At 38.1% G+C, this 24,495-nt stretch overlaps 1 protein-coding gene across 1 annotated transcript in view; it reads right to left on the bottom strand.

Annotated features, from left to right (window-relative positions):
- dpyda.1 (dihydropyrimidine dehydrogenase a, tandem duplicate 1) overlaps positions 1 to 24,495 on the bottom strand; it is a 150,967-nt gene that overhangs the window by 118,034 nt on the left and 8,438 nt on the right. Inside the window, exons 2-3 of the mRNA XM_036585678.1 lie at positions 15,549 to 15,659; positions 3,930 to 4,012 (exon numbers count right to left, since the gene is read on the bottom strand). Of these exons, the coding sequence (XP_036441571.1) occupies positions 3,930 to 4,012; positions 15,549 to 15,659 (194 nt within the window). The remainder of the gene's footprint in view (positions 1 to 3,929; positions 4,013 to 15,548; positions 15,660 to 24,495) is intronic.

Genomic DNA, 24,495 nt, shown 5'->3' with positions numbered 1-24,495 from the left:
TCTTAGATACTGTAGGCCTATGTGAAAATTCTATATATTGTACTGTATGGGATTCAAAAATGTACCAAAAATTATTGCCTACAATTTGAAAATGAACACGCAGTGACATGTATGAGATTTAATTTGCTGCACTGTTCTTGGTCAATTAAAGCTGTCAATCTACTTCAATTGAAAACAACATTTTGAAACAAAACAACATCTTTTTGGCCAAAATGTAACTGAGGTTGGAGTTTGTATGGTGCTTTGCTTGCTGAACAGAACTCCTAATCTCTGCATTGTTTGTGCTGATACCACTTCCTGACTGCAACTGGTCCATTTGTCACATTGTTGCCTGCATCACTGCACAGAACAGGACTCTAGTGGTGCTGGGTGGAAAAGATATATTTGAGTTCTTTCTAAGTTCAGTTAAGTATTGACAGCATATTCAGCAGTAGTTTAATTTTGTTAAGTTCTTTTATTGTTTGAAGTAAAATGCCACCTTAAGATTCTGCCCACCAACTACTTTTGTTTATTTCCTAATTTATTTATGTTTCCTCACTTGTTTGTTTTTACAAGTAAATTATAGTTCACACTGTAAATATTTCTGAAAATAGAATTTAGACCATACATAGTGAGTCTTCATTTAAAAGTTCATTTAAGTTTACTGAACGTACTAGTTACGTGAATTCATTGCGCACTGGATATTGCTGAGCAACACAGAAATAAAAAGTTATTATTAAAAAAGTTATTATTATTAATCTTATTATTATTATTATTATTATTATTATTATTATTTATTATTATCATCATCATATTCTTTTTCCTCTTCAAGCTATCTACATGATGTGCTTTGTTTTTGTCAAGTAAACTTCATCTCAATCATAACAGAGAGAGAGAGAGAGAGTGAGACAAACAGGCGACAGTGTTTTTCCACAGCTTCTTCCACCTTTATCAGTAGATTATTGACATGATTGGCCTAATTTATTCTCCAGCATTTGCTTTTGGGGGAAAGGTTTATGGATATTCATTCTGGAGGTCCAGGATATGAGTTGTGCAGCATGAAATTGGTGAAGTGTAGCTAACCTTGTTAACTCTCTCAATTAAAGTCATGTCACAGACTCATATCCGTGCTGTTATACGCGGAACAACCTGAAACAAATACAAATGAGTAGAATAACCTTCTCCATCTCTGCCAATATCCTCTACTTCACAGTCTGAACAGTACATACACCCCTGCCATGACCACAGCATATTACAGACTTCATCACAGACCAGCTTCTCTTTCCCTTTCCATTTAAATCACTATACTTCATCACATACCACTGATTGGTAAGAAATAAGGCTTTGGACCTGAAACTGATTAGAAGTGTGAACAGCATGACAGGTGTTCATTGCACTGTACACACATTGTATAGTTCTGATGAGAAATCCTTAATCTGTCTATTCTGTCTATATCGTTAAGTCTATACTGTCAATTGAGGTATTAACTGACCGTATAATAATGAACCAAAGCAAAAAAAAAACAGTGAATGCTAAGTTATCACATTATGCGGTGCTGTATCTGTACATACTTCTACACAGATGCTGGAATATTTCGTCCTGTGTAAATGGCCTGGTGTTTGTTATTGAGACAGACTGCATAATGAAGCCAGATGTCAGAGTTTCACTACCTCCCCGTTCCTAAGGACCAGGACACCGAGCCCTTGCATTCTTATGATCATACGCACATAAAGGCACCCACCAGGTGCTTTGATGTTCCACATTATTAGCATTTAGGAAAGCTGAATCTTTCATCAAATTTTGTTGCTCGGCTCAGTGGGGGGCCGTTTAAAGAGGAATTACAATCAGCTGCATGCCAAATGAAGGTGGATGTAGGTCTCACACCGAAGGCTTTCTAGTTCTCTGTGTGTGTGTTTGCGTGTGTGCTTGTGTGTGCGTGGTTGTGTGCATACTTGTGTATGTGCGTCTACTTGCACTGTCTGTCATAAGCTTTGCTATAGATTTGGCCAATTAGCACACCCTGGCCCATTGTAATTCTGGCAAATACCAGACGATTCTTCATAAAGAGAATTCAATTAATTGCTATTTTGATGCTGTTTGTGCCCCCCTGATGATGTATTTATCTCTGAGCTGTTTAAATTTCACTAGGAATTATGTTCATTTACATGCAGTTCACTGTAATCCTACTCTATCTTTTTTAATGAAGTTAAGGAGATTAAGGCAGATTTTGCTGCAGCCACTGCGCTCCATGGATTCTCTGTCATCTTCCCATAGCACTCCATAATTCCATTTGTGATGTGGCTCAATGAGATTAAAGTAGATGAAAATTCACATTTAACACACTGGTTACTTTGAAAAGGTACAACTGTAATAGGTTTTCTATTGATAATAAACTAGGCAATGTTACAAATAATTGTACATTGTCAGTAATTGTCACAAAGAAAGGCCTTAGTGCTGAGTGATATATTGTTTGTACTAGAATACCAGTATTAGAGTCATATACTTTTAGTTTTAGTGGTACTGACAGATAAAACCTTAATTACAATGCAGTCCATGTCCTTTGCTTTGTGCTTCTAATTGTTTTAAATGATAGTTTAAAAAACATAGTACCTAAATAAATATTACAATTAATTTCTGGGACTGTGTTTTTTTTTTTGGTGTAATAAAAAAAGTCCAATCAAAACAATCTTTGTCAGGATTTCATTATAAGATACTCTTTTAGCATGAATGAAGAGTGATTTATGGGTTTATTAATTTTATTAATATAAACATTTTTTACTTTTATCTAGTAAAGCCGTCTTATTGCTTCGGCAAATTTAGCTAGTTTCACTTCTTGATACAAGCCAAATTATCTGCATTATTACTTGAATTAATTATTTGCTAATGGAATAAAACAGTTTTACCTTAACTTCAACAGTATAGAAATGTCTAGGAATATGTTAAATAATCATATAATATTGCTAAAACAATTTAAAAATGAGAAATAACAGGCATGTAGACTGGATTTAAGATGATTTCACTGCGCAAAAGTCTAAGAAAACTGTTTACATCTATTTGTCCTTGCAGTAAGCGTGTTTTAGCCTGTAAAAAAAATGAGGAATAGATATAAAAAATATAAATTCAGGAAGCAGGCTTTACACATACAAGAAATACAAGGAAATACAAGAAATATCAATAATATATTATGATTAATAGCACTTTATTAGAGAAATAAAGATGTGTATTCTTTTTTAAAAACTTCTTATATCTAAAATAACAAGCATTTTGGAATTAAACTCTTCAATTATTCTAACGTCAGTGCTTTTTTAAACTGCTAATGACACGTATTTTGCTTAGATGACTTTTTAAGAACACTGTTAAAAAAAAACAACAGTTACTGTTTATTTGCTCAAATTTAGTTTCATATTAAACATGAAATGTGGCCTGTGCACATTATTTTATTTAATATGTTAAACTTAAATAGAAATTGTGCACTAATATTGTGCCCCCCAGCACTAGCAGATCTATGCATTTCTCAGTGTGGTGGCCCAGGGCTCTACTGCTGTTCCATGTCTTCAGCCACACACATGATCAAAGTCTAGCTTGATGTATGACATGTGACCAAGGTTGGCATCACGGACAAAGAGAAAAGAAAACAACAAAAACACGAAGATGAGCAGTCAAACAAAAGGCCTGTGCTGGTGTGATGAGTGAGTAGTTGAGGACCACTGAGGAAGCACTGTCATGTTGGTGGAGTGCAGCATACCCCAGGTTAGCCATGAAACTGACACGCGGCCCTGGGGGAAGGTTTCTCCCCTCACATATAAATACCTCGGAGAGGCCGGCCGAATGGTGGCAATAAACTCATTTGTTCCTCCAATAATGAAGAATGACTACACCCCGCCCCACACACATACACACTCTTCCTCTTTGGCACATCTGTGACTGTTGCCATGGCGACCCAGTCTTACCTCATGGCTTCCCGAAGTGCTCCGCGCTCACTCAGAGTCGTGTGTTTGATGTCATCGAAATTGTTCTCCAGCTTCACGCAGCTCTGAGAGAGAGAGAGAGAGAGAGAGAAAGAGATAGAGAGACATAGGATGAGAGAGCAAGTGGTGCTATTTGTTTGGATGTTTGTGTCTGATGCATTTCATTGATCGGGGCTATTACACAGGCTTTGAACATAATCCACTTCAGTATCATCACTAAGGCTTTTTTCCCCCCTCGCTCTCTTTATCCACATGCAAATCGCGACGTACTTCCACAGCCTGTCCTGCACGATTCATTAAATGTGACACTATCAACTTCTGCCACAGTGGAAAATGTCGGAGTTTCAGGGGCCGGCATGCGGTTGTCATGGCAATCAGCCTCTCCAGCCCCTGACCCCTGGAGGTAAGTGCAGGGCCGGACAGAGGCCTGCTGGTATTGACATGCGGGTGATTAGTGAGAGGCGGCTTTCACCTCTCAGCTCCACTGATAAACACTGTGTTCCTCTCTCATGGAGCACACGCACTCACACACACACACACACACACACACACACACACCCTGATCCCTCTCTCACACTCAAGAGCAGGAGTCATTATCTCTGATAACCCTCACTGACAAACAGTCAACAGCTCCTATTGCACTCTGTGGGTCACTAAGCACACAACAGGATTGCTGAGTAAAAAATCAGTGCACAGTTGTGAAGTATTGAGCAAAGATACTGCACATCATCCAACAAAATGTGCAATATTGCACTAATGTGAAATGCGATGTTTCAGTCATTATAATGAATGAAGACCGGCCACTGGGTAAAGACTAATGCTAATTACACGCAGTGCATTTAAAACATAAACGCACTGTGCATATATAATGTTTTCCTATATAGATTACCTGTGCTTGTCCTTGTATGTAATATGCGTGTGCATGTGATACCTGCGTGACATTGATTGTGTATATGAGCAGCGCAGCGCAAGCAGCCGTAAACTCTGCAGGCAATCTGTCAAATCATCTAATCATGCTAATATGAAACTGATGGATAAAGTCCCCTGCAGAAGAGAGCCCCACCCTCACTTAAACAGGCCACACTCTAAGGCAGGGGTGTCAAACTCAACCAGTAAAAGGGCCATATTAAAAAATCTCATCAAATCTGTGGCCCAGAGAAGAAAATATTCTTATTCTTACTTTTAATTAATGTTGTGCTATAACTCAAACTGGCTATTGTCAAAAATTAAAGTCCCCAGGTGCTCAGTCTTTTAAACCTACCTATTTGATTGAACTAGACACCTGGCATCCTTTCTTTACTGCAAGTTCATTAAAACTTGGGCTTAATTTCTAAACCGATGAGCTAATGTTAAGTGTTTATGTTGGTTGAACTGCAGCTGAAATGCATTTTGGTAATATGACTGGTGTGGAATTGCGTAAAATTGTGTAGAATTGAGGTGTAACCGCTGTCCAATAGATTGTTGTTGGGGTAGGAGAGTCAGAGCACATTACGCTGCAGTGCATGCTGGGGACTGTAGTGCAGCACATTGTGAAACAGACTAATATTAATAGAAAATGAAAATACTTGTGTGGCAGGCCTTGTCTTGTTTGACACATGGGCTCTATTTTACTCATGCAGTATTTTATTCATAGATTTTAATTTGATGCACTTGTTTTTAGACTGTTTCTACTGTCTTATTTCTAGGTTTTAGCATTAGTCATTCATAATTTTAATCACGCATAACTGGCTGTGTCTTGTTTAAAAGTAGATCATGCCTTTATAATGATGTTTACTGTGATTGGCTACTTCTTTCTAAGTAAAGTACTGATCACTAGGTTTTCTCTTGTACTTTCCAGTTGGTACAGATTTGTATGGGTTTTCACAGAAGTAATGAGTAATATCACTTTTTTCCAGGAAGTGATCAGTAAAGTAATCCCATTATAGTTTGAGAGAGGTAATTAGTAATTTGTAATGGATTACTTTTTTGAGTAACTATCACAACACTGGAAGTACTGCATTTGGTTATTTGTGAGAGTGTGTGTACAAAGAGTGCGGAAGGCTGGATTACAGTTCCTTTCACTTTAAATGCCAACTATTTGCTTTATGAATGCTCCAGCCATGACGTATTCAAAACCTAGATATTGATATATGAAAGCCATGGCACACTAGAGTGACTTTTATTTTGCTGATGTAAATAATATAAATTTCACCCAAGCAATGTTGCTGACTGTGTTGGCAATGTGGTGTTAATTCAGGAGAAAGCTAACTCACTTTTCCCGAGCACAAAAAAAGGGAAACGGTGGGTTGCATTTTGACTCCAGCAACAAAAACCACTCACCAATTTTTATTGATATCTAATCTACATGATTACAAACAAAGTGCAAGTAAGGGATTTTTTTTTTAAATTGAATTCCCCCTGCATCCTCTGCTGATGTCTTCATCTAATTGAGTGGCATTAACAAATGTTTTGTTTCATGTTGTTCAAATAATAAAAACACAATGATATGGAAATTGATAATTATTGCACTGTCTTGGCTCATGGGTGACATGGTAATATTGCATCCAGAAGCAGTGTGGCTGTGCTTGGAGAATATGTTGCGTGGGCGACCCACGCTCACGTGCCCTCCGCAACGCTTTCGTTTCTCGAAACAATAACTCAATAATAGCATTTATATATATGATTCACAGCGCAGAAAATGAAGCCTGCAGATCCATTACCTCGCTCATATAGGGCATGAGGCAAATAGTCAAATGTAAGAAACGGTTCAAAAATAGTGGATATAAAAAAAGGTATAAAATGATGAGGTGGTGAAGAGGTTGTTCAGGTTTACTGTAGAGAAACTTACTGGCTCAGATTTATTTACAGTGGTTTTGATAGGAACCAGTGAACGCAAATTCTATTCACAACCCAAAAGGACCAGTGAACCTATACAAGTCTTGTGAGTTTTTAATATGCAATGCTGATAATGGTAAAACAGTAGTAAATCTGAAAAAAATCTTAAGAACAGCCTACATTATACCTCTCTACTATGAATTCATTTTTAAAAATACATTTTAGGCTGAAATATTATCCCAAACTAACATAAAACAATGTCTCAGGTATGGGGCAGCATGTTTGTAACCAATTCATACCTTTCCGTGATATAGCTTTTAGAGGTGTTAAACTCTTTGTTTATGTCTGGTTCCTATCACCATCACTGTGAACAATTCTGACTATGTAAGTTTCTGAATTATATTGTTTACATCTTAATGATTTTATTGGGGATTTCTATTGATTTTTCAAAACTTTGCATAATTCAATTTTTAAGATTTAAGCAAAGTAATTCAGAGTGATGTGCTCCATTCTAGAGAAACTTACCACTTGCTTACAGTCAGAACTTGCTTGAAGCTAGAATTGTTCACAATAGTGTCGATACGAAGTGTTCCATGCCTCACTATGACTCTAAATTCTACTTCACAGAAATCTGCTACACAAAATAGTTACAAAGATGTTGCCTTGAACACTGCTTGTAATAAAAAAAATTTGTCTAAAACATATTTTTAAGGGTTAACATGGTGGCGAGGTGCATGCAGGGCACTATAATATACAGTAGCACCCAAAGAAAATGTACTTGTTTAGATTCACCATGATTTTACCATTATAAGCATCACTCAGAAGACACATGTAGATTCACTGGCCATTTTGGATAGTAAATAAAATGGCTATATTTGCAGCGCAGACATTGTGAATGCTGGTTCCCATCACCACCACTCTAAAGAAATCAGAGTCAGTAAACTTTTCTGCAATGCACCATTTCACATCAGACAGACTCTGCATGACTTTGATTACATCTTAAAAATTGAATTATGCAGAAACTTTGAAAAGCTGTGGAACTCCCCTTTAACTATGCAGTCATTTTGAACAATTGGTGGAAATTTCCCTTTATGTTAAGATGAAAACAGCCCAAAAAAAGATTCACTGCAATGCTAGTTCTATATAAGTTAGGGAAACCTCCTTAATGAAAGCTCATGACAGCCTGAAATCAGCCATTATGAGTAAAAGCTACTCAGCTGCTAGTACTGTACACAGCTAGCTGAGCAGGCATAAAAAAGCCCTTTGTGTATTCCTTTGTACATTAAGAAGCATGGAAATGTGCTGAGAGGAAAAAAGACTTATTAGGGGTTTCTATTAACATCAAACCCAACATTATTCATGTAATCTCCCTCCCCTCCACCAGGATGGCTTAGACACGGAAGTGTTGCCAGTGTAATCCTTAGAACTGCTGCTAAATCCTATGAGAGGGGAGTAGAAAGGGGGAAGCTGTGGGATTATGGGTGGGGGGGCGAGCGCTGTCTGTTGTGTTCCAGCTGATAAAACCCATCGATCACTAGCACCCCAACGCCACCCTATCCCATCCCCCGCCAAGCTAAAACCCCACCCTCCTATATATCCGGTGCAGAGCAGCAGGCTGGCGTTTGATCAGGCAGGAGCAATCGATAGCCAGGTTGATCAGTGGCAGGTAATGCTGCCAGGTAGTTAGAGATAAGTAATCAGCCTGCTTACCCACTGTTTCATTCAGCACTTTCCATGCTACCTGCACTAAGGCAACTGACTAACTGCTGTGAGCAGCACCCCCTGTTGGCCGTCAGCATCACAAGAGCAGGCAAAGGGCATGGGTTTAGGCTGGTACATTATGTGTTAAAGAGTATATCACTACAAACTCATTGCGCTGATTTGACAAGCACCCTTACAGTTGTCATAATGAATAAAGTGAGACAAACTTCCATTGATACCTTAATATATTCCAAGGGGAAAAAAAATTAATCTCCTCTTTTATAACATTCAGATGGTATAATGAGCAATCTGTCTTCCGATCCCTGGACTATTAGAGGCATGATCCATTTACTTTTATCTGAGTGTGATGGATTGGAGCATTTGTTCTTCATTTTACTCCATCTATTTCGCTTCAACAGTGGCATATAAACCCGGCAACGGTTCTGATGCAGCCTCGTTCATAATGCTTCATGAGAGGAGAGATGATTCCACATGCAGAGATTAGACTGCAGCCACTGGCTGCTGTGCATCTCTTCCCTTCTAATAAAGATAAAGTGTAACAACCTTGCAGTGTTCATCAGTCAGCTACTAACAATAACTAACAATGTATGTAAATCTTTTTGCCATGCTGAGCCATATTTTGTTGACTTTTGAAGAGAAAAGTAGACACAACCTTTGTCTCATAAAGACACAGAACAAATAAAATAGTACTTTTGACATGCAAAAGTTTGAACACCCTTCCAGATCAGTACTTATTAACCCCTCTGGCAGATATCATAGTTTGCTAACACTTTTTGTAGCCACCTAGAAGTATTTCTATTCTTGTTTTTGGAACTTTCACCAGCTTTTCCGTCCAGATCACTTCTAGTTTTGTATTATTCTTTAGCCGTTTGGCACAGATAGCATGTTTAATATCTACTCACCGATTTTCAGTTAGGTCAGGAGACTGTGCGAGCATTTCCAAAAGCTTCAGATTGTTTCACCAAGTAGTTCATGGTGAATTGTGACATATGTATTGAGGTATGTTTCAATACAATTGGTTTCAATAAAAATGCAATAAACTGGGTGCAAAACTACCTCTCAATAGGCAACAAGGTGTGGTACTGGGTAACTTCAAATCAGATTTCATGCTGTCACTAATTAATGTATCAATTTATATTCTTGTTCCCTCTGACTGCAAAGTACACCCGCATGCAGATGATGCTATTTTGTATTGTTTAGCTGACTCTGATCATAAAGCAGTAGAAAAAACTTCAGGGTTCCTTCAATGCCTTACAGACTGCTCTGTAACTAAAAACTAAATACATACTGTTTTCCAGAACCCCCAATATTGATTTTAACCTTGTGAATATCAACACCCTATCAGGATCCAGAATTGAGAGAGTCACTGAATATATGTACCGGTATATGGCTGGATGATAAATTTACATTTAAATATCACATTCATAAGTTAGTCAGCAAATGTAGGCAAAAGCTTGGATACTTGTACCAAAAAACACATCTTTCCCAATGCATACTGGGAAAAGGATCATGGAGACAACCTTATTATTCATCCTGGACTATGGTGGTGTAATCTATAGACATGCATTTACCAGTAACCTCAAACCACTAGATTCAATCTATCACTCTGCTCTGAGATTCATTACTGGAGACTCTTACAGCAATCATCACTGCACTGTATGAAAAAGCTGGTTGGTTCTCTCTAGCCATGTAGCAGGAAACTCATTGGTTTTTTATTTGCAGGGCCATATGCCATCTTATATCACATCTATGTTCTCTGTAAATAATGATATTTATCAAACTCACACTAGTGACTGGATCACCTGTGAGGTTCCTAAAGTTTTTACTGAACTTGGAAAATCTGCTTTCAGCTACAGTGCACCAGCAAACTGGAATACATTACAGGAACCTCTAAACTCTGCTCACTGGGATCACGTGACCATTTTAAAGTTGTAATTTCTATTTCTGCAACTGTTTTAATAGATGTTAGTTCTTTTACTGTTCGATTTTATTTTACTATTTTATTGAATTATTATTATTTGTAAAGATTTGTTTCGCTTTTCTTACCGTCTATTATCTAGTTGTTTTTTTATTCACATTTATTTGTTTTCATTACATTTTACTGCTGTTTTATCTCTCTTATTTGAGCTGTTATTCATTTTATTTTCATTATACATTTTCTTTGTACATTTAGTCTTGTTAGTTCTGATTTATTTTAGTTGAGTAAATTTAATTTACTTTTTAAATTCCTGTTTAACTGGCTCAGCTACACTGTAAATGAGGGTCACCCTCAGTGTTCTTCTGAGTTGAAATAAAGCACAAACAAACATACAAGCAGTTCTGGAATTTTATGGTCCCCATGATGAACTCAACTTCCACAGTTCCCCTTTAACTGCCATTTCTTAATGATACTACGGTGGAAACTGCGAGCTGGAGGCGCTCCAATATATTTTATAACCTACCCCTGCTTTACAGGCATCAATTAGCTTCATTTTTAAGACCTCAGACAGCTGCTCAGAGGAGCTCATGGCTATTGAGTGTTAGCATAAAGTTTGCAGAGTCAGAGAATTTATAATGCTCTGGAATTGTCATGAGCTCACAATTCCTAAGGACAATTCTTGACCTGCCTAATCAGTCCTAACAAGTTAATTAAGACCTATAGAATTCATTAAGCTCTGAAACTTGCACATGCTACAATTACATTTTTTAATCAAGGTTAATCAAATATAAAGTAGCTGTGCATTAATATATGCAGATTTATTTATTTATTTATTATTTTATATTTTGCTGCAGAGATTACGTTATTTTTTTATTTTATGTTATGTTATTGCTTATTTTCACATCAAAATTGACCAAAACATGTAATGTAGCCAGGGGTGCCAACACTTTTGCATACAACTGTAAATGCTTACAATAAAATTTTTCCTAAAAGCAAGTTATTCTAAAATACGAAAATTTCAAAGAGCCTTAATCTTAATTCCGAAAAAAATATTTCATACCTGATTTGCTCTCATTCGCATATACTTCATTCATTTAAGGAACATAAAGGTAAAATTAGTTTTTAAGGGAAGGAGAGATAACTCTACTGTAAAATATCATTTACTGAAGATTTGCTATTGGACCTTGGTCAAGACCTGCTGCTGAGCAAAACTGTCATGGGAGACTATTTGAAATATTTAACGAATTCCAGAAAGTATTTAACTATTTTTTTTTCTTTCCACCCACTTTCATTGCAGCTCATTAAAGCCATTATCTCTGATGTCTAATAAACCTCCCAGCAGCAATGTCCAGAAGCAGAGTCCAGACTTCAGACAGAAAACAGCAAAGACTACTAGGAGAAAGGACAGGAGGAGCCCCACACACACACACACACACACACACACAATAACTCACTGTCGCTATGGAAGTGACACACTCATCCTCTGGCTTGTATAGATGGCTATTCTATGAGGCGCATCTCACTAAAACTCTGGGGGATTTGGCAGGAGAGATTTAGGCATCCTCACTAAGAATGGCACTGATAAAGACAGAAAAGTCATTTCTCCTTTCTCCTTCCTTGTCTGTCTCTTTTTGTTCTCAAGCAGGGACAAAAAAAAAAAAACATTAGCTCCTGCGTCTCGCAAACATACCTGCCCTTCACTCGCAGCTCGGGGATCATAATGCAATCTGGAGACTCATTAAATTGGATTAGACCATACAGGCAGATTATTAAAACCAACCCATCAGTAAACAGCAGTGTTATCTTCAAAAACAAGGGCACTTCAAGTGTGTCTCCTCTCCCCATCTCTTTGCATCTGCTGCAAAACTTGTACTTGTTTGTGTTTGGTAGATTATCTCTGGCTCCAACCTGTGCTATTGAAGCAGAAAGACAAATATTGGTAAGCCTCTGGTCAGCTAATAGCTTCAACTCAAACCGGGCCCTGTAAGGGATGACGCCTGCGGGGAAGTGTTGCAAAATTACCTCGCTGACGATGTGCCCCCGAGCCCAGAGGAGGCGAGTGAAAAATCCCAAGCACCTGGGCCCTGACAGACCAAGATAACAGCTGGCTATAGCAACCATATTTCTCAAGAACTCATTTGGAATCTATGGACATTCACTGTTCATAGATTCCCTATAAAATAAAGTTTACAGCCCCTCCAGCATCCCAGAGATTCCACAGAACAATTATGACGATGCTTCTGGGCTCAACAAAACTTATTTTAAGGATCACTAAAATGGTCATTGCCTTTTCTTTACGAAGAGGATAAATCTGCTTCACCTCGATCAATACGGGGAAACTGTGTTATCGTCACTGGCTCGACAGACTCAGCATTCTGATAAAGCGACTTATGTATTGGTGAATTGACACTGAGGAATGCATGGCATGAAAAATAATACTCCACGAGCAATAATCTCTGTTTTACTGCATATTCTCATATAGCTGCTGCAGATGAGATCACATTTCTCTTCTTATTTCCCCCTTTACATCTCCCTAACTTCTTATTAGAGGTGCATCGATCGTAATTTTTTATGACTGATTCTGATTCAAATTTCTTTACAGTCAATTTAGTCAATGGCATAAATGAAAAATCATTTTTCAAAATATTTTTCAAAAAAATGATATTTCATAAATGAAAAATCAGTCAAATAAAGTGCTACATTGAAAATGTAAGATAAATAAAAATGAATCTGGTAGTTCAGCGCAATGAGCCATAATTACACTACAATATTTTGGTACAGGTGACAGGTAACAGCAGTAATCAAATACAGAGCAAACACACTTACCTGACTCATGTTATTTACCTCATAAAACTGCAACACAAATCAAAATAATATACTGACTGACTATATATATCATATATCATATGTATATCATATTTTTTTTTTTTTACATTGGGTGATTCTGATCTTGGTCAGTTCTGATCATGCATTCCTATTTCATATCAACATACAGACAAGACAAAAAAGATTACAGTGTTTTACTTCACAAAATACTGTGCTGCAAAAAGGCAGGAGAGTTCATCACGCTTGATACTGTAAAGTCACTGGCGTAATGTTCACTCTATAGAATAGTCCACATTATGAAGTAAATCAAGTCCCTGATCCATTGCCATTGATTAGAATGATGAATTAGGCAGTTTTACTTAGCAACAGTGCAGTCAGTGGGGAGGAGATAATCTCTCCTACAAAATACCTCCATCTTGTTTTGTGTCTACATCAAACAAGCCGAAGTCTCAGTTGCCTTAAAGGACAGACGAGCACTGTGGCCACCTGCCAAAAAACAAACACTTCAGCTGCACACTGGTCTTGGGAGATATTCCTGAGACTTTGACAGCATGTGCCTGGAATCCTAAGATAATTGTGTTTGAGTGTGTCTGTGTGTGTGTGTTTGTGTACACACATGTGTGCACAAGATGTCTGTATGTAGCTTATCCTTGTTGCTTCTCATACTGTAGCATTGTTTCAACACGGCCATGCATTTCAATTGTTTATCTATTGTTCTGCATATGCAAAATTCCCAAAATGATAATATTTCATTATGCCTTTGCATATGTATATGTGAGAGTGCATGTGTGCATGTTTGTACACATTAGGGATGTAACTATATGCATACTTTCAGGTTTAATAAGAAATTTGATTCTGAGGTCAATATTCAGTTTATTATTTTTTTTATGTGTCTTTTAAAATGTCTTGATTCAGCAGGTTCCAATTAGATGGCTTACAGACTGGTTTAGCTTGAATAAATAAAAGTTCTCTAATAGATGTCATGCTGTCCTCTAACAAAATAAACCCAAAAAAACAAGGATTTATAAATGTCTTCAAAAAATAATCACGTCATCTCAGTGTGAAAGTGTTCACAGCTGAAGCTCTGCCCTTTCCCTGCCCACTTTACTCAGGATGCACCCAGATGCTTATCACTGAAAGTAGGGTGACCAAGGGGTGTGTCCGTGATACACTTTTATTTCAGCAATGCACAGTATTTCAATACACTGCTTTGTATCGATTTTCTAATGCTGTATTAAAATCCCTCATATTGTAGCACTGTTACCACATTTAATGCTGTTAATAACTCATTAAGGCACCAAATAATTATCAGCACTAATTTTATAACACTCTTATAATTATAATTAGTGCTGGTAATTTCTGCTTTTTTCTAGTTTGACTCTTTGAACCATCCATAGTAGTAAAGGTTGAAGCCCAGCTGTGCACACTGTTGCTACGCCTTCATGACTGCTGTCGTCTCATTCAAATACAGCTTTTGAATGGTTCCATTGATAGCTCTCTTGAAAAAGTTTATTTCCAGCTATTGCGATGGTGCATCAAAGTACATCAAATCTGAAGTATCATTTACAAGCAAAACACACCACTAAACTGTAATTCAGCAGCCTGGGCTGGACAGTGCTCGTGGGAGTGCTACGGATAAATCAACAAGCAGCAAACTAACTAAAGCACAGTTCCCCTCAAAAGCCTCCACTGTAACAAAAACTCATAAGCTGTATGAACAAGAGCGAGAGAGAGGCTACAAGCATGGAGGAGTTGGAACTACTGACTGTATAAGCAATATATGAGATATACACTCATTGGTTAGAACATGCAGTCACTGTTGCTCTGCACTGCTGCTAAAATATTTAAAGTAAATAAATACATTGTGATTAAGCTTATTATGTCCAGTCATATAACAAAATAGCGATAACAAAACTCACACTTTTTAAATGGAGAAAATATTTCTTTTGGGCCAAATTTCAGCAAATAAGACAAATGCAAGTGATCACAATTAACTACAAAAAACCACAATTAATCATTTTAATCATTCGACAGCCCATTTTATGTTTTTGGTCATAAATCTGCAAAAGTTTACTGTGGCCAGGATTCCATGTATAGATTAGGATTTTGAGAACAAGTGAAAAGTTAACAAAAAAAAAAAAAACAGCCGCATCATATAACCTCACCAGATGGGGTGCACTTCCGAGAAAACAGCAGTCTGAGCTTAGACACGGTACAAAGTCCCCATGTTCTACTGCTCTTAACTGGTTAGTCAGTAAGTGTGTGTGTGTGTGAGAGGGTGTGCTAAGAGTCAAAGGTTAAAGGTGAGAGAGGACACTCACATCACAGCCTTTCTCCGTGTTTCGCTTCCAGTGTTTCTTCTCAGCTTTCTTGGCTGCAGTAGAGTAGAGCGTGGCATGACTCTTCACCCTCGGGTTGAGGGCCAGGATACTCTACACAGAGAGAGAGAGTGAGTGAGAGAGAGAGGTATCCTATACGATAACAGTTTCATATTTTTGGTATTATGCCAGAGAGGATAAAATCTGTGATGGTAGCTAGTGTGTGTGTGTGTGTGTATGTGTGCATACACTCTGAGGTATAAACATGGGGGAGCTTCACAGTTCAAGGGTCTAGAGTGCTGTAAGGCCAAATCCAAAATGCTTTCAAAGGAGCAAAAGAGCCTTTCCAAATGCTTGTCCCTTACAAACAATAAAAACTACTGGCTCATTTCACTCAGAGCAAAAGTGAAACAACTGACCTTCAAGTCTCCCCATGTGCAAAACACCTCCTCACAAATTCAGCCCTCAGCAGCAGCCGCTTGACTAATCATACACACTCACCCCTAAAACCGTAAAACAAGACATTTCCTATCCATTTGTATATCAATTCATTGCTCAACAGCTTTTGCATTAACATGCAATAACTGTTCATTATTCAACAGGGAGATGTTTTGAAACAAAAAAATACACCCTTAACTAACACTTCATGCTGAGTTCCAGTGGTGTTACCAGTCCTTGACACCACAAAGGATGATAAGAGCCTTCCAGGCACAAATGCATTATTTAAGGGGGAAAAATCAGCTGAATGAGTGTTTTTTCCTAATCACTCTCACAGACCCCCAGGTGCTGATCAGCTTTTCTAGGTGGTCCAGGTCTATCTAGGGGCTGTCCCCCTCCCTAACCTCCCCATCTCCACCAGCACACCCCCCTGACAAGATGCCCCTGCTAACAGCCCGCGCGGCCCATCGTCCCGACAACAAACAGTCGAGCCATGTAACCCTCCATTACAATCAACAGTGCCCCCACTCAGCCCTGACCAAGTGCTCGTGCCGGCGGGCGTGGAAATGAATCTGTAATCATGTCACTCGCCACTGTAGCACATTAACCACACACTGCCCACACAAATCCAGCACACTGTACAGAGAGAGGCAATCACACAAGAGAGCAGCAGAGAACAGGAAAAGAGAGACAGAAAGAGAGAAGCAATACCCCACAGATCAGTCTACTAAGGACTTTTGTATAGGCTTTTGTAAGCATGGCTACATACAGCACCGAACACGTGTATAGGGATGCAGTAGCCTTGCACAGACATAACTTTCAATGAAGGCTAAGGCATTTTTATACATTCTCTGGTTGTAGTGGAAATGTGGCACAGCTTTCATCCCACCCTATAAAGCCTTCAACCTGAATATTCCCATTGATATTCATCCTTACTAAATCCACTGTTCCTCATGAGCGCCCAACACAGCTATACATTATCTTTTACATTCTGTCCTCTTTTTCTTTCCTTCTTTTCTTTTTATTTTACCCCCCGCCAGCCCCTGCCACCAGCAACCCACCTCAATTAGTGTCCCGCAGGCAATGTGACAACACATAAAGCTTTGTCTTTTCATATTTTCACAGTAGGCTCGATGAAAGCCCATTTCAGATGGAGGTATGTGGTGTTAAAAGGGCAAGCCGCTGTTTCTCTAACCTGGCTCTTTTCCTGCAGAGTGCCAGCCACCTACATCTCATGCTAAATGAAATGTCCCACTTTATGCAATGGCAGACATCATCCTATTAATTCTTTAATTTCACACCTAATAAAATGTAGTTAAAGCGCCGCGTGAGCTACATATTGAAACAATAAAAATACACCTCTTCGGGTTTTATTGTGTGTTAAGGACTGCATTACTTATCCATTTTCATATAATGTGGTGTGGATAAGCCAATATATTCTTTGGGTAGATCCTTTAGGTAAACTAGAGGAGGTAATGGCATGGTTCCTCAGAGAAGGAGAGCGATGCACTCTTGGGTTCCACTGACTATAATCAGGCAATGGCAGCAGGAGGCCAGCCGTACAAAAATCAAACAGCAAACACAATATACAATAGCAAACACAATATACAATAGCTCATCTGTCTGCTTTCACCTTCACTAAAGCACACTGTCGTAATCACGAGTGTCGTTCATTGGTCACAAGACTCACTGTGTTGACCATTAATTAGACATCTCGCATTTGGCCAGGCTGTGCAGGGAGATTAGAAACAAACTCCCAACAGGGAACAGGACACAAAAGAAGTGGTTACATTAATAGTTAATTTAGGAAACCCCTGCTAGCATGCACAATATAAAGTCAATCACACTGTAATCACACTAATCATAGCCACTGTAGGGCTGCGGGATTCTTGACTGAATTGGAATTCCGACATCTTGGCTTAGAATTTAGATCACAGCTCTCAGGAACGAGTCTTCGACATTCCAATTTTGCAAACAACTACGTATTTTAAGTAGATTTTTACATTGTAGGAATAAAATACAGTTGATTTGATATCTTTACTGAAACTGCACTGAGAGATGAATCAAGATCATAGTTTTAATACAATTAATTGAGCAGCCTTGTCCATCTGCAAAGCCAGCTCCATTAAATTAATTTATAAATTTGTTTAAAATCTGTACTCTTAGGCTGACTAAAGAGATCCAACAGCACATGATTTCTGCCATTCCATCTCAACTGCCTGAATAAAGGTTTTAAGCCTAGATACAGCACTGCAATGCAAGGGTGAACGATATGGCACAAATACATCACAACACTTGAAGCCATTTTCACGATACATGACATGCATCACAATATTTAGGAACAAACAAAATGCACCAGCAAAACAAAATGTATTGCCGCATTTAAGAGAGGCTATTAAAAACAATGTTTTGTGAAATGATGCAACAATGCTTTTTTTTGTCTGCAAAAAATACATATTTTCAATGTTCATCATTCTGTAATATTCTGTGTATAATAGTTTTTATATGTCTATTTAAACCTACATATGTATAGATATTCAAATCTGTCTATGTACAGATATTCACGCATCTGTTTAGCTCCCTTCAAATGTATTATTTTGTTCTATTTATTGTATTTTTATTTTATTTATCCTTTGGAGAAATATTTGTTAACAGTCTGTGTACTTGTTTGGTCTATTTAGTATGTTACATGTTAAATGTATCATACATTTGTGACTCACCAAGACAAATTCCTTGTATGTGTAACATACTTGGCAAAATAAAGACATTCTGATTCTGATTCTGAAAAAAATAAGCAATGGACATTTTGATTTGACTGGTATTTCACTGATATTTGAAGATGTATATTGTACTTCAGAAGTGCAGAATAGTTAGGGCTACTTTGCTAAACTGTTTGAATTTTATTAATTTTATTCACTTTCTTTTAAATGCTAATCCAGGTGGATTGGCCCATGAGAAAACCAAACAATTGGTAAAAGTAATGGGCTGACGTACAATCAGCTGCATGTTACTGTGCAGTTACTCTGCAGTTTCTGTTGTTAATATCCACTCAATGTTGATGCTTTGCAGGTTTTTATAATTTGTCTAAATTTGTCTTTTTATAATGGTATGTGCAGTTGTTCCGTGTTCTAGGCACTGATGATATCTAGGACATAATAATAGCACAAAGGACAAGAATTTTTATTATTATTTTCTCACCCCCAGCCCAAGGGTTCTTTAACTTAAATGTAGGTACTGAAACCTTAATGAATAACTAAGGCCTGGGTGTCCATTTTTGGTTTCAGCCATCTAACTGCTGGTAAGCAGAAGAGAAGGCAGCTGTCTGGCACCTGGAATTCTGTTCAGAGAACAAGAAAAATGTGTGGAAAAAAAGCCTACAGTCACATATGAGTTGTTAAGCAAACGTTTCTCTAAATGTTTTCTGTAAAGCTTCTCTCTGCCTATAGCAGAGGATTTAACCGAACATGCTCTCTGAAGTGCCACCTTTGTTTATCTGGCTCCATGAGAGCCTTGCATCCAACCCTGTATTGACCCTCTCTCCTCAAGTGGAAAATGTACAAGAGAAACAGATTCATGTTGCAACTTGGCTAAAGGAAACACTAATGATGTTTGACAGAGCTTAATCTACCTCTGCTACAGAATGGTTTAAGTCGAGAGAAGAATAACACCTTCAGAGGTTCCAGTCAAAGCTAAGCGTGCTGGAAAGATATTGAGAATATGATGCATGCCGTGATTGAAAATACACAGTCATTTGAAACATACTAATCTGAACATATTCACGCTGTATTAAAATGTGGCTTCATTAATGAGCATGTGTCCTTCGCTGCGATGCCAAATGTTATGCATGGCCACCAACGAGATCAATAGCTCACAGGAGACAGGGCACACATCTGTACGCTTTAATCAATACTGCATGTACTGCAGGGCTGTTTGCTATTTCTAATAATATTTCTATGATTCTGCACCTGAAGGCAGCACAAGAAACAGTATTTGCAGTATATATTCTAGCAGTCTAGTGCATTCAATGTTCTCGCCGCTCTCCGTGTTGGCCTTTCTCTCACACAAACATGCAGGAGACTTCTTTCCCCAGGTGGACTCTCCGCTGCACTGCAGTTAATAAATGTCAGAGGCATGCACTATCTAAGACAAGCATAGATTTTTTTTTCCCCCCAGTTATTGAGAACTCCTTTGTGGACCCCTAGCCAAACAGAGACTATGTGCATTATCAAACAATATTTAAAACACAAAACAGCCTGATCTCCCTGTTGTTTGTGTGACCTTTCTGGTCAGAGTACGCCGCAACAGCACTGGGGGACGTGTGCGCTTGGCCATCTTTGCACAGGGCCCATCTGCGTGTGCAACGCGGTACCGCAGGGAGCCGCAGCGTCTGCCTCTATCGCTCTTCACTGATCACACGAGCCCAAGCAGATGGGAGATCAATAAGCACCTCGGCCCCAGCCAAAGCATGCAAACCCCGGCCCCTCGGAGGAAATCAGATAGGGGGAAGTGGATGATGGACAGGGGGAAGTGGCAAATCAAATTCAGCTGCGAGCAGTAATTAATGAGAGGATGAAGCGACCACAGAGTCCAGCTACATGCAGCACCGAACTTCATTCGAACAAACAGAGAGGGTTTTCACTCACTCACAAAGTGGACTGTGTATATTACAGCCTATGATGTTCACAACTGACTAATTAAGCACAAACATGAGTAATTCAAGAGTACGCCAAGATCAAATTAGGCCCAGTGCACCGCCTCAGCGTACCACTATTCTGCCTATTTTTGTCCAGGCTTGTTTTGAGGTGGAGATGCATGCCTGAAACATTCATATGGCTATTAGCAAAGCGGTTGGGCTTGCCCTTTCCCTGTCTAATCAATAGCAGCACCATATTGTGCAATAAATTACCTTGACCTTCCTCATCCCCTCAACCAGACAGACCTCCCACAACTTAGTATGCATGAGGCATCTCTGCATTTAGCATGCATGAGGAGCGCACAGCTAAAACTTAACTCCTTCCTGCATTAATCCCCTGCTTAAAAAGAAAATTATTTACGGCTCAGAGGTGGGGAATAGTTAAACATGAGCTGGCAATCCACGCGCTCCGTCTTCCGCAGGGATCAATAGAGGAATTTCCACATATTGATTGGCCGTTAGTGAAATAAAGCGTAGGCCCGCAGGTCAGCAGTATTAAATATAGGCCCTGAATATCATTCAGTCGCTTTATGATTAGAAACTCGACACGAGACACGCAGGTAGCTATTAGGCATCTAACAAATCAAATATCATCTGACCGTATATCGCTTTACAACATCATACACTATATTGTCAGTTTTGTGTCAGGTATCATGCAAAATGGAATCACTATGTGCCTGAGATGAACTCTGTTCTCTTTAATACACTACTTGTATTCTATGGGCTTTATTTGTTTACATTTTTAATAAATTCTTTTAACATTGTTACTTATCCATGATATGATTTTGCTAATCCTCTATTGTGACATAAATATGCAGGAGCTATATGTGAACAAAAGTTTTTGGGTTGTACACTTGAGTGTATGGAAATGTTCTTCAATGCTCTTTTTGCTATTCATTTATTACAGACACCTACCTTGTTCTTCCACTGACAGGCCACGTTACGAGACATGCTTACCTCTTAGGTTCACTGCATGGTGTGCAATTACAGATTGTAGCTCATCTGTTGTCACACACAATTTGTCAAGCACCCTCTAATCCATTCATCATGAAGGCCTAGAGGATGGCTAACACAAATTGTGCATGGCAACAGATGGGCTACAGTCTCAAACTATACGCCAGCAAGGTGCCTGGTGGACCTACAAGTTTTTTTTTGTTTTTTTTTTTGTATAAAGTTACCAGTGCATGTACTGAAACATTCAGAATAAAGAATCAAAGCGTTGTAATATTTCTATGTCATATTTATTGCTGCAGCTATTTATGAAATTTGAAATGAAAGTGCCGAGGTGCAGTTCCACAATTGCTAATGAATGCTGTTCATAAAGTTAAGTTAAACTGCATTTCTGTACTAAAGGATCCAAATCCTACATTTTTCTTGTATTTTTTTTTTTTCCAGTCCACTTATGACACTTGAGTGGGTTGATGTACCAAAAACATTTAAAACATTTTATTTATACATGACCATTTTCCGACCTCTCTTTATCCCGTAGAATCAAATAGGCTGTTTTTGTTTCTGTGTTTCTCCAAGACTGATATATGTAAATTATCTCTTTTCTGATTGGCTGCTCTGTACTGTTCCTTATTTTAAAAAAGTAGTCCAGGCTAAAACACTACGTATAACAGAAATGGGCAAAGGTAAACAAATACAGGCTGAATTAGAACATATTGTTCAACATATTGATACGGCAATACATCATGGGTAAGCATTTAATATGTGGTAAACATGCTCTGATCGTTAGGGTTTTGCTTTTTATTAATTATGATTTGTATAAAATGTTGCATTGGAGAAGAAAGCATTGTACTCTGGTCCCATCTGTGCATTGTGCATTCAGGAGTGAAGTTCATTTGTTAGTTTATTGTCCACTGTTGTGAGTGTGAATGAAGTGAGTCTCTTTTACTGCATGATCCTTTTTGGCTGTATAGTCAAGTTGGCCCTGCCCCTAGATCCCCCAGGATTATTTATTGTCATAAATAAATCTCCCCAACCTTATTTATTTATTCATTGTTACTTAAGTTTTCAAATGTCCAATGTCCAATGTTTACTAAAATGTCTTTTGTATATCTGGCATGTTTTGTCACTATATCGTAGTGTATCGTGAAGTTCCCGACAATAAATAATAGGCAGCTATGTGTAAATGCATGTATAACCACAAAAACAGTGAATTAAAAATAAGGGCTGTTTTTTTTTTGTTTTTTTAATTCCCATATATGAAGTGTAAGACTACAGAGTGAAAGGTATTTATTGTTTTGAAACTTACAACATTCACATGCTACATCAAACTTTTTTTTTTAAGTCAATAAAGTTAAGAACATTCGGTTTCCATGATATGGACCCTTTAAGATTTACAATGCAGAGTGGTTAATATGTTTATGGCACTGAAGGAATCATGTAGCTCTGGCCCAGAATAACACCACAACTCTATTTTAAAAAATAAATAGATAATAAAATGATAACTAACAAGGTTGAGAATTGAGAATTGAATATGAGAACTGAAATGGGTTTTAATCTCAACATCCAGGTTGCAGGAAACACCCATCACAAAAGACTTACATTCCCTGTCACCTCAGAGGCCCCTGCAGCTCAGCTCCATCAACTACTAGCTAGATCAGTTCAGCAACCTGCCTCTGTTCATTAACAAATCCTTTTCATTATAGTGTGGGGAAATGGTCAGTGCTTTTGCTGTCAATTGCAACAGTGGAAGATTATTCTCATAGCAAACTAAATAAGCATCATTTCTTAAATAGTTATATAACAGAACATATCAAACATTTAGGTGATCTTTTATTACTTTTTTGTGAGAGTAATTAATTAACCAAGTAATCATTTATTATTATGACATTAGAAACGCTGAATGGAATCACACCATATAGCAACTACACTGCTCTTAGTACTGCACAATATCTGCAGCAATATCATGAGTACACATCATGAATATTAAAGAAATACACACTCAAGGCTCTGCAGCCATGCTCCTCATGATTCTTAAAATAGACTTTTCAATAACACTGATGATTTTCCAAATAGACAGAAAATATAGATCTTTACTGCTGAGTAGGAGAACCATAGTCTACACACAGTGAAGAATAGTGCTTGTCCATACAAGAAGGTACGGCAAGAGCTGTCTCCTTAAAAGCTCCTCTGGCTGACCTTGTCCAGTAGTTAAGGGAGCAGAGGCAGCATTAAATCCTTTCCATAATGCATGTTTTTTATACACACACACACACACACACACACACACATATATATATATATATATATATATATATATATATATATATACAGACTGTACAGAAGGTGGCCTATATATCACCTTTGCCCTGCAGACGTGGGTGAACAAGCAGTCTGTACCTTCCATTTGCTCTTAAAAATTAAGAACCAGTGCTATTAACCAGTAACCCAAGCCTGACCTGCTGCCATTCACCAATCAGAAGCCTTACAAAGGCTTAGGAAGCTCAAAGCACTCATAAAGTACAGAGGGAAAAAAAGATGCTTAGAACATTCAGTCCTTCTCCCTATTGCGCAATTCAGTCAAGCTATAAAATGACTACTGCTATACAATGAATCTATGGCAAATGTCAGGTGAAGAATTAGCGTCAACATTTGTAGTAAAAGCTGACCAACAGTAGGGCTGCATGATTCGACAAAACGCCATATTGAGATTATATTGCTTTATCTTGCACTTACAATATGCCTCACAATACTAAAAACATACTGGTGAATGTCTGACGTAACATGATTAAAGATCCGTCTGCATTATTTTGACCACAATTATTTAAGCTTGTTAGATCATGTGACTGTCTTGAATCCACATCAACTTAT

Source organism: Colossoma macropomum, unplaced genomic scaffold (assembly GCF_904425465.1).
Source record: "Colossoma macropomum unplaced genomic scaffold, Colossoma_macropomum, whole genome shotgun sequence".
Lineage (NCBI taxonomy): Eukaryota > Metazoa > Chordata > Actinopteri > Characiformes > Serrasalmidae > Colossoma > Colossoma macropomum.
This window is presented reverse-complemented; position numbering and strand designations above follow the sequence as displayed.